The 12,047-nt window shown below is 43.8% G+C and overlaps 1 protein-coding gene across 5 annotated transcripts in view; it reads right to left on the reverse strand.

Annotated features, from left to right (window-relative positions):
* rras2 (RAS related 2) overlaps window positions 1-12,047 on the reverse strand; it is an 89,997-nt gene that overhangs the window by 17,655 nt on the left and 60,295 nt on the right. For 4 of the 5 annotated variants that reach the window (XM_059652046.1, XM_059652047.1, XM_059652048.1 and 1 more), the window contains one exon: window positions 1,905-1,992. The exons of the other annotated variant lie outside the window; for it this stretch is intronic. In XM_059652046.1, the coding sequence (XP_059508029.1) occupies window positions 1,905-1,992 (88 nt within the window). The remainder of the gene's footprint in view (window positions 1-1,904; window positions 1,993-12,047) is intronic. 5 annotated transcript variants of the gene reach the window in all.

Here is a 12,047-nt window from a genome sequence, read left to right on the forward strand (position 1 = left end):
TTCCCCAATGTAGAGGTAGCCACACCGGGTACAATGGATGCAGTATACCACATTGGCAGATGTGCAGGTGAACCTCTGCTTAATATGGAAAGTCATCTTGGGGCCTGGGATAGGGGTGAGGGAGGTGGTGTGGGGCAAGTGTAGCATTTCCTGCGGTTGCAGGGGAAGGTGCCGGGTGTGGTGGGGTTGGAGGGCAGTGTGGAGCGAACAAGGGAGTCACAGAGAGAGTGGTCTCTCTGGAAAGCAGAGAAGAGTGGGGATGGAAAAATGTCTTGGGTGGTGGGGTTGGATTGTAGATGGCGGACATGTCGGAGGATGATGCGTTGTATCCGGAGGTTGGTGGGGTGGTGCGTGAGAACGAGGGGGATCCTCTTGGGGCGGTTGTGGCGGGGGCGGGGTGTGAGGGATGTGTTGCGGGAAATGCGGGAGACGCGGTCAAGGGCGTTCTCGACCACTATGGGGGGAAAGTTGCGGTCCTTGAAGAACTTGGACATCTGGGATGTGCGGGAGTGGAATGCCTCATCGTGGGAGCAGATGCGGCGGAGGCGGAGGAATTGGGAATAGGGGATGGAATTTTTGCAGGAGGGTGGGTGGGAGGTGTATTCCAGGTAGTGGTGGGAGTCGGTGGCCTGAAATGGACATCAGTTACAAGCTGGTTGCCTGAGATGGAGACTAAGAGGTCCAGGAAGGTGAGGGATATGCTGGAGATGGCCCAGGTGAACTGAAGGTTGGGGTGGAAGGTGTTGGTGAAGTGGATGAACTGTTCGAGCTCCTCTGGGGAGCAAGAGGTGGCGCCGATACAGTCAACGTAACGGAGGAAGTGGTGGGGTTTGGGGCCTGTGTAGGTGCGGAAGAGGGACTGTTCCACGTAACCTACAAAGAGGCAGGCATAGCTGGGGCCCACGCGGGTGCCCATGGCCACCCCCTTAGTCTGTAGGAAGTGGGAGGAATCGAAAGAGAAGTTGTTGAGGGTGAGGACGAGTTCGGCTAGACGGATGAGGGTGTCGGTGGGGGGGGACTGGTCGGGCCTGCGGGACAGGAAGAAGCGGAGGGCCTTGAGGCCATCTGCATGCGGAATATGGGTGGAAGATGCCCCCAGGCAATTACCCTAATGCCTGAAACTCTCCGAAAGTCTTTATTTAAATTGGAGAATTTAGTGGGTTCTGATGAAATTGAACGAATAGTTACTCAAGGAAAGTTGCACTTAAAATACATGGTTCAACTCCTGATTCTAATGGTCCAATATTTACCCCATACTGCCTAACTACATTTCCCAGACTATTTACATTTTCCCAAACCAGATCTGATCTGCCCCGCTTCATCCACACCCCCATTCCCTCTAAGCACACTCCCCCGACCTCCACCACTTGTCCACCCCAAACTCAACAGCCCCCTTCTCCTGAATCTACCCTAAACAGTGCGCAATGCACCAGGCCCCCTTAACACTTTGCAAACCCCCCCCCCCACCACACACTCACACACACACACACACACACCTTTTTTTCAGCTTATCATCATTTGCCAGCAGCAAGCAAATTGATTGCCTTCAATTCCAGACCTTGAAATTCCAGATTATAACAACTGACTGCTGAGGAGCACAGGTTGCCTTGCCCAACAGCACTGCACAAATGAAAGACCTGTCAGAATGTAACTATGGCTCCATATGTCTGAAGGAGCCACAATTTGAGTCACTTCTCAGAGATGCAGAACACTCTCGTTCTGTGAAGGAGAAGGGACAAGAACAACTGCTTGGAAAATCCAGCCTACAATTTCCAGATAATCATTCCCACATGGTTTAAATTCATGGATCATGCAACCTTGTAGAGGGATGATCATATCACAGCCTGCCCAAAAGAAATGAAAGCATTTACATGCACGTGGGTAATCGGATTCAGATTACTTACTATCCAATCTTGCTGCTCTGTCATCAATAACACATTGCTTGGTATAGGAATCTTCAATTGTTGGGTCATAATCTGTTACAAAGTAAGACTGTAAAGCAGTAATAAGATTAGCATAGTATTTCTTCAAAAGTCAATTTACCTCCCCCCCGCCCACCACTTTTCGTACAATTTTATGTTCATTGGTAGAGAATTGTACATACTTATAATTTGAGGTGCTATTCAGCAAAATAGGTCACAGAATGATTCAGCACAGAAGTCAGCTCTTTAATCTGTACTACCTTTTCAAGAGTTGCAACTCCATCATTTTCCCTCTCATTTACCGATTCCACAAAATCTGCCTCTTTCCAACAGCAGAAATTCAAGTGCTCACCTCAACCAAATCCCCATTAAATAAAACAACTTCATTCCTATCATGCATATCAAATCTTTCTCAACCTGTTTTACTATCAGTGGAAATGTTAAATTCAAAACTCATGTCAAAACTACTCCAAACATTACGGACTTACATTAAATATACACTAAATTACATATTGTTGAAAAAGACAAGCTGCTATAACAAGTGCTCATCAGTACAAAAATGCTAAATTTCAAACAATAAATCATAATTTATGAATAGGAAATGAAATCTTTTTTGCAATCCCAACCTCAATAAAGGGACTCAGCATTTCCATGTTGTAGTGCCTCTTGTGACCATAAGGTGTCCCAAATTTTGACAGCCAAGTGTGTTTGAAATATTGGTGATAATGGGAACTGCAGATGCTGGAGAATCCAAAATAACAAAGTGTGGGGCTGGATGAACACAGCAGGCTAAGCAGCATCTCAGGAGCACAAAAGCTGACGTTTCGGGCCTAGACCCTTCATCAGAGAGGGGGATGGGGAGAGGGCTCTGAAACAAATAGGGAGAGACGGGGAGACAGACGGAAAATGGAGAGAAAAGATGATAGGTGGAGAGGAGAGTATAGGTGGGGTGGTATGGAGGGGATAGGTCAGTCCATGGAAGACGGACAGGTCAAGGAGGCAGGAAATGGAGGTGCGGCTTGAGGTGGGAGGAAGGGATGGGTGAGAGGAAGAACAGGTTAGGGAGGCGGAGACAGGCTGGGCTGGTTTTGGGATGCAGTGGGGGAAGGGGAGATTTTGAAGCTTGTGAAGTCCACATTGATACCATTGGGCTGCAGGATTCCCAATCGGAATATGAGTTGCTGTTCCTGCAATCTTCGGGTGACATCATTGTGGCACTGCAGGAGGCCCATGATGGACATGTCATCTGAGGAATGGGAGGGGGAGTTAGAATGGTTTGCGACTGGGAGGTGCAGTTGTTTATTGCGAACCGAGCGGAGGTGTTCTGCAAAGCGGTCCCCAAGCCTCCGCTTGGTTTCCCCAATGTAGAGGAAGCCACACTGGGTACAATGGATACAGTATACCACATTAAGCAGATGCTCACCCGCACATCTGCCAAAGTGAAAGATCATCTTGGGGCCTGGGATGGGGTTGAGGGAGGTGGTGTGGGGGCAAGTGTAGCATTTCCTGCGGTTGCAGGGGGAAGGTGCCAGGTGTGGTGGAATTGGAGGGGTGTGTGGAGCGGACTCCTAGTTACCTAGAATACAGCTCATCCCATCCACCCTCCTGCAAAAATTCCATCCCCTATTCCCAATTCCTCCGCCTCATCGGCTCCCAGGATGAGGCATTCCTGCACATCCGCACATCCCAGATGTCCACGTTCTTCAAGGACCGCAAACTTTCCCCCCCGCAGTGGTCGAGAACGCCCTTGACCGCGTCTCCCACATTTCCTGCAACACATCCCTCACACCCCGCCCCCGCCACAACCGCCCAAAGAGGATCCCCCTCGTTCTCACATACCACCCCACCAACCTCCGGATACAACGCATCATCCTCCGACACTTCCGCCATCTACAATCCGACCCCACCACCCAAGACATTTTTCCATCCCCACCTTTGTCTGCCTTCCGGAGAGACCACTCTCTGTGACTCCCTTGTCCGCTCCACACTCCCCTCCAACCCCACCACACCCGGCACCTTCCCCTGCAACCGCAGGAAATGCTACACTTGCCCCCACACCACCTCCCTCACCCCCATCCCAGGCCCCAAGATGACCTTCCACATTAAGCAGAGGTTCACCTGCACATCTGCCAACGTGGTATACTGTATCCATTGTACCCAGTGTGGCTTCCTCTACATTGGGGAAACCAAGCGGAGGCTTGGGGCCTGCTTTGCAGAACACCTCCGCTCAGTTCACAATAAACAACTGCACCTCCCAGTCACGAACCATTTTAACTCCCCCACCCATTCCTCAGACAATATGTCCATCATGGGCCTCCTGCAGTGCCACAGTGATGCCACCCGAAGGTTGCAAGAACAGCAACTCATTCTGCTTGGGAACCCTGCAGCCCAATGGTATCAATGTGGACTTCACAAGCTTCAAAATCTCCCCTTCCCTCACTGCATCCCAAAACCAGCCCAGCCTGTCTCTGCCTCCCTAACCTGTTCTTCCTCTCTCCAATCCCTTCCTCCCACCTCAAGCCGCACCTCCATTTCCTACCTCCTATCTCATCCCACCTCCTTGACCTGTCCGTCTTCCCTGGACTGACCTATCCCCACCCTACCTATACCCTCCTCTCCACCTGTCTTTTCTCTCCATTTTTGGTCCGCCTCCCCCCCTCCCTATTTATGCCAAAACCCTCTCCCCATCCCCTTCTCTGAAGAAGGGTCTAGGCCCGAAACGTCAGCTTTTGTGCTCCTGAGGTGCTGCTTGGCCTGCTGTGTTCATCCAGCTTCACATTTTGTTATCTGTGTTTGAAATATTAGTTTCTATTCTAATATAGGAAATGCAGTAAGCAGTAATGTCCACAAACTCCCACAAGTACCATGTGACGATGATCAAACAGTTTTTGCAACACTGAGGGATAAATATATTCAGAACATTCGGTGTAACTTCCCTGCTGTTCAAAATAGTACTACGAGATCTTTTACTTCCACTGGAGAAGGTAGACAGGGTTTCCCTTTACATGTTCATCTGAAAGACAAGGCCCCCAACAGTGTAACACCCCCTTCAGTACTCCACCAGAATTTCAGTTTTGATTTATTGCAGTTTCAAGTTCCACTCCAAGGATTTAACATGAAAATCAAGGCTTCCACTCTGTACTCACAGTACTGAGTGGGTGCTGCACCAGAGGTGCCCTCTTTCAGATGGCGTATTAAGCAGAGAATTGTTGTCCCTCATGAAGACACCTTATTTTCAAATAAAAGGAGGGTTATTCCAGAATGTCCTGACCAATATTTGTTCTTTATTTCAACATCACAAATTATCCAAACATTATTAATCACATTGCTATCATTGGAGTAGTCGTGTGCAAATTATTTACATTTTTCATTTTACAATAGTTGATTTCACTTCAAAATTATTTAAGGGCTGTGACATCCTTTGATATGTACAATGGTTGTTACAAGCACTATTTAAATGCAAGTCTTTTGTTCTCTAACTACAGGTCATCACAACTGTCCACATCAAATTCTGTCCATCACCTGACTCGTCCAAAAGTCATATATGCATCTTTGCAGTTTGTTAAGCTTCTAACTTTGTATTATTAAATAAACTCCAACAATCATATTCCTTAGGCACTAATCCCAAATTGTATCTTGGTCCCGCAACAAAAAGTGGAGGCATTACTAACATTTATGGCATACCAGCAGCAACACATCCTCCACATGAGCAAAAAGCATTACACTTTGCAACTATCAGCCATCCAGCTGTAAAAGCATGTTGTTATTTTTCTCCATATGCCGTGCATGGTTTTATCATTTTGTCACATTTTAAACTTAAATTGTAATTCAGATTCAGGCTTCACAAAATTGCTGTAATTTAGATACACAATGAACAAATAAAAATTAAGTTAAACTTTTAAATAATAGAAGCTCTAAGTCAAAGGAAACATTCATTGATAATATTTTCTCTCATTTAAAGGTCAGCACCTTCCAAACATGCAACCTTTACCACCTAGAGAAAGATAATGTCTACATACTTGGAAATAGCACTTACTGCAAGTTCCTTTCCAAGCAGCACACCTGACTGGGAAATATATTGCTCTTTCTTCAGTGTAACTTGGTCAAAATCCTGGAACTTACTGCATAATGGCACTATGGGTGCAGCAATTAAAGACAGCGACTCTTCAAAAGCAATGAGGGACGGTCGACAAATGCTGCCCCAGCCACCAGCACCCCACATTCCATGAATAGAACAAAAAAAAGGAAACCTGAATTACCCAAGAGCGTCAATATTCTTTCCCTCTCTCCAGATTTGTCATGGACCTTCTCCTGATAGACCGCATTTCACATAATGTCTGGGATTTCTATTCACTATAATGATTTTACACAACAAACAGCAACTCTATGCTGAGAAAATCTGATAAGCCAATCTACACGTCCAAGAACACAGACATAAATGAAATCAGTAATAAGAAAGGAAATTTCTGGTTAAAGCTCATTTTATTAAATGAACTTTTACGATGAAAATTTATGGGCTTTCATTCATTGTCAGAGATGCCCAAACATCTTTTACATGCAACTCAGTTCGCCAATTACTGCGTGAACAACTAACTGAGCTGCAGCTATCATATGTCAGAAATGCCATGCTCTCCCAACCACTAGTGTGCAGCATACACACATGCTTATGGTGTAATATCTTTAGAAAAATCTGTAAATGAATATTTTTGAGAACTATACAGTACAGTGCCTATATACTGGTACCACTGAGGTCTGGAATCAATGCAGGGATAGGCAATAGCCTAGTGGTATTATCGCTAGACTACTAATCTAGGGAACCAGATAATGTTCTTGGGACCTGGGTTCAAATGCCACTGAAGCAGATGATGAAATCACAACTCAACAGTAATCTGGAAATAAGAGTTTAATGATGAAATCATTGCAAATTGTCAAGGGAAAAACCTTTCTAGGTTAGGGAAGGAAATCTGCCACTCTTATACAGTAGGGGCATGGGTCTGGGTGGGATGCGCTTTGGAGGATCAGAGTGGGCTTGATGGGCCAAATGACCTGGTTCCACACTGTAGAGATTCTATTCCATGTATGACTTCAGACTCCCAGCAAAGTGGTTGACTCTTAACTAGACTCTGGTCAGTAAATACAGTCAGTGATGCCGACATCCCATGAATGAAGAAAAAAAAAATTCAGCCTAAACTGAAACAATCGCTGCAAGTGCCCACTTTAAACACTGAAAGGAGAGTCTTAATCCACGGTAGTTTCATCAGTAGGTGGGTATTGGACACAATACAGAAAGCATTCCTAATTTGAACCGAAATGATGAAATAACAGCGTTTTTGGTAGAGAGAAACTAAATGTTATGTTGGTGCAGCGTGTCTGCACATTTTTGGCAATGCTAAAGCAGCTTTAACTACATACATTTGATGAGTCACACCAGACTTAGTGAGATTTCTTATTGCAGATACCTAACCCTAAGCTGATAAGAATTCCACTCTGTAGCAACATTTCTTACTTTGAACAAGCACAAAACATGTACTTCCAACAACTCTACATTTGCAACACAATTAAAGTAATTTTACGCTTGAACACAATCCCCATTTAAGACATTAAGGTCATTCCAAATACTTGCTGAAATATTTCCAAAATTAAGATACTTTGGCCCTTTCTCTCCACCCCACCCCCCGCCTACTCAAGTAATGGCAAACCTATTAGTTTGTTAAATTCAGAAATATTGGACATGCAAGCAAAATAAGCTTTTTAGGCTTGGTAATATTATTAACTAATATCATGAGTACTATCTTGAGTGCAGAATTCTAACTCAGCTAGGGAGATTCCAGTAGTGTCCCTACCCCTGAGCACAGAGACCCAGGCTAAAGTCCCATCTACTCCAGAGGTGTGTAATGTTATCTCTGAACAGGTTGATTAGAAAATAGGTTAATTTAGAAAAAATAAATTCAGCTAGTTGATCATATCTTGTGATCACTGTCTCAATTCAGACGTAAATAGTGGAGGAGATTAGTTAGGACAATGGGGAAGCAGGGAAAGACAGATGATCCAACAATGCAGACCGTGTAGAAGGAATCCCATGTGAGGTGAAGATATGAAATTGTGTCAATTTTGGTGGTCTGAAGAATCACATCAACTACTTCTGCTTCCTATCCCACTGAAGAGTCAAGCCTGAAACAATAATACAGATTAGTCAGGAAGGGACACAAACAGGACAACTGATGTGTGTGTCAAACAGACGCAACCAACTAGTTTCAATGGTTCATAAGGCCATAAGATTTACAAGTAGAACGAGACCATTTGGCCCTACTAGTCTGCTCCGCTATTCAATCATGGCTGATGTATTTCTCAACTCGATTATCCTGCCTTCTCCCCACAACCCTTGATTCCTTTACTAATCAAGAGCTGCCTTAAATAGACTCAATGGCTTCACCTCCACAGACTTCTGTGGCAACGAGATCCACAGATTGACCACCCTATGGCTGCTTAAATTTGTCATCTCTATTCTGAAGGGTCATCCTTTCGATCAGATGCTGTACCCTCAGATCCTATTCCATCCTACCAGTAGGATCATCTTCTCGACATCTACTCTATCAAAATATATGAGACAGACACGGTGACCCAGAAAGGGAGAATGCAGTCTGCAGCTTGTCATTCTTCAGGTTTAAAAAGGAGAGAGAAATTTACAGCTAAAGGCTGTAGCATCAAAACAAGGAGCCATCTCTTAGGAGTGAGAAGGCAATAAAAATAGGCACGCCTTAAAGTGACGAAGGGTCACAGTTGTCAGATTTCACCTCATTTGTTTAATTATAAAGTTTGTTTTTAGTTATAATGTATTCTGCATGTGAGTTCGCTTGCTGAGCTGGAAGGTTCGTTTTCAGACGTTTCGTCACCATTGTAGGTATCATCAGTGAGCCTCCGACGAAGCGCTGGTGTTATGTCCTGCTTTCTATTTATCTGGTTAGGTTTCCTTGGGTTGGTGATGTCATTTCCTGTTCTTTTTCTCAGGGGATGATAGATTGGCTCCAAATCACTGTTTGTTGATGGAGTTCCGGTTGGAATGCCATGCTTCTAGGAATTCTCGTGCATGTCTCTGTTTGGCTTGTCCTAGGATGGATGTGTTGTCCCAATCAAAGTGGTGTCCTTCCTTATCTGAATCTAAGGACACGAGTGATAGTGGGTCATGTCATTTTGTGGCTAGTTGATGTTGATGTTCATGTATCCTGGTGACTAGCTTTCTGCCAGTTTGTCCAATGTAGTGTTTGTCACAGTTCTTGCAAGGTATTTTGTAGATGACATTCGTTTTATTTGTTGTCTGTATAGGGTCTTTTAAGTTCATTAGCTGCTGTTTTAGTGTGTTGGTGGGTTTGTGGGCTACCCTGATGCCAAGAGGTCCCAGTAGTCTGGCAGTCATTTCGGAAATGTCTTTGATGTAGGGGAGAGTGGTTATGGTTTCTGAGGCCGTTTTGTCAGTTTGTTTGGGTTTATTGCTGAGGAATCGGCAGACTGCGTTCATAGGGTACCCATTCTTTTTGGATACGCTGTATAGGTGATAGAAAGCGGGACATAACACCAGCGCTTCGTCGGAGGCTCACTGATGATGTTACCCAGAATGGTGACGAAACGTCTGAAAACGAACCTTCCAGCTGAGTGAGCAAACTCACATCCAGAACCTCAACCTGAGCTACAAATCTTCTCAAAACTCGCTAGTTATAATGTGTGTAAGCTTAGTGACAATGTGCCTCAATTTTCAAATATTGAATTGGCATATTGTTAAGAAAACTTGAATTTAAACGGGTCACAAATGGTAGAGTCCCTGTCACAGGCAGGAAGGTCAGAGTTCAAGTCCCACCACAGGATGTGATCGTCATGAAAGGGTCTCATAACATGTCCAAACTGTTATTAAAGGATTATTTATTATTAAGGTGACACACCATGATGTATTTTTTGGAAAAACAGAAGTGAATGGAGATGGTAGTTGGGACACATTTAAGATCACCGAGTTGACCATTAGCAACAAACAGAAAACAAGAACGCAACACTGAATGACCATTCTTTTAGCCAGAGGGCTGTAAAACGATAACGGCAAGATACAAATTGTGATGGAAAAAAAATCAGAGAACAACAAGAACGGCTGGTAGCTGGCTCTATATAGATGATTCATGTCCTGCACATAATCAGTAGAAAAAATTCGAAGGTAACATTTATGGACAACAAACTCTCCTGCAAAAATAAAAACTGAAAGAACTGTGGATGCTGTAAATCAGGAACTAAAACAAAGTTGCTGGAAAAGCTCAGCAAGTCTGGCAGCATCTGTGAATAAAAAAAACAAAAAAAAAGACAGACAGAGTCCAGTGACCCCTCCTTAGAGCACCAGAACTAAGAGGAAGGGTTACCAGATCCAAAACACTAACTCTGATTTTTTTCCTTCCTGCCAGACCTGCTCAGCTTTTCCAGAAACTTTTTGGAAGCTCTCCTGCAGTCTGAAATCAACCTGGAAGCCAATCACAGAAGATAACAGATCTGTCAGGGTCTCTCGTCACATGCTGAAAGTTAAAGTAAAACTGTTGCAGGGAAGTTAGGAACGCTCTACATATTGGACAAAAATCTGTAAACTTTGGATTGGAAGTTGTTTAATTGTATTGATTTGGGTGCACAGACTTGAACTCAATATAGTAAAAGTTTTGCGCAAATAACTGAGAATCTTACACTTGCCCACAAGTAGTACATTTTACAGGACACTTGCTGGAGGCAAAGGAGTGCACTCAAAGTGGAGCACTTGGGAGGAAGATAGTATTTGCATAAACATTGCCAGTCAACAGGCTGTCACAACAATCCAATATGACAAAAAAAAGTCTGATTGAGGAATGCCATAAATATCCAGTACTAGTGATTCAGTCAGCTAAAATCTGTACAAAACAGTCATTTGGAAAGTCTACAGTCTGTTGTGGAAACAGCTTTCTAAAAAGAGGAGGATGCACAAGGGAGCTTCTGCCGTTTTGCAGAGGAGGGAATTGTGGGTTGCAAAAGGATTCACTGCAGCTGAAATCTCAAAGCTGCGAAAGACAGCCAGACATATGCTGGCCAAGCTAAAATCTCAAGAGATGTTGAGACCAGAGTCCAAGACATAGGAAACAGGGGAGTGGCCCCACAAGTCTCAGGATCCATGGGAAAGACAGACCAGCATGCATTTAACCTTCGTAACTTACAATTCCTCAAAGAATTAGGTATTAAACTGATCTTTATTTTTGCTAAACATTGTTACTCCGGGACAAGAACTTCCATACTTCAGGATTGATATCAAGTTCAAATCTCTATAGTAGTGCGCTAATCAAAAGGAGGTGGTGGGAATAGTCAATCAGCTAGACCAAAAAAGGTGGACAACATGAATGCGTGCCCTATTCTGTGTACCACGCTTAAAAGCTAGCTTTTACATGTCCTATTGCTTATTGACAGCAAAATAGCTACTATAAATTTAATTGCTATCATTTTCAAATCATTTGACTTTTCCTCAAAAGTTAGAATATCACCAATTGACAAACCTGCCTGGAGACTGATCAACAGTGATTCTGTTGCTCACGATTCATGTTACAGTTGCCCTACTCGTCCAGCAAGTCACTTGGAAAAGAATGCTCTTCAGGGACCATATGCAATTCGCTTTACCAGCTCATGTTACAAGGTGATCCATGCGACCAAGAAATGGAAGTCAATTGATGCCAATTTGATACAGACATCTAGAAGTCACAACTTAGCAGCTACCATCAGCCAAAATGATGTTGTTTAACATCAGATTTGGGGAACATTTTAGGTAGCCCAGCAACATTTTAAAACTCTAACTCCCACTACGGAAGTTCTAATGGTATTGAACAATCACTATTTTCAGGGAATGATTTTCAAATGTGAGTGTTAGGCAGCCTCCCACCATTTACTTTATTTGAAAGAAAGTAATGTGTAAATTAATAACACTAATCTCACTCTTATACTTTACAGACTATTAAACTAGGTATAGTTAATTGAATAAAGAAAAAGTAGGAACAAAATAAACTAAGCTTTAAGTCAGTGTTGTTAAAAAAAAACTTTATTGATTAAATAAGTGGCTCTCTCACTAATGTCTCCCGTATGGTC

Source organism: Stegostoma tigrinum, chromosome 17 (assembly GCF_030684315.1).
Source record: "Stegostoma tigrinum isolate sSteTig4 chromosome 17, sSteTig4.hap1, whole genome shotgun sequence".
Taxonomy (NCBI): Eukaryota; Metazoa; Chordata; class Chondrichthyes; order Orectolobiformes; family Stegostomatidae; genus Stegostoma; species Stegostoma tigrinum.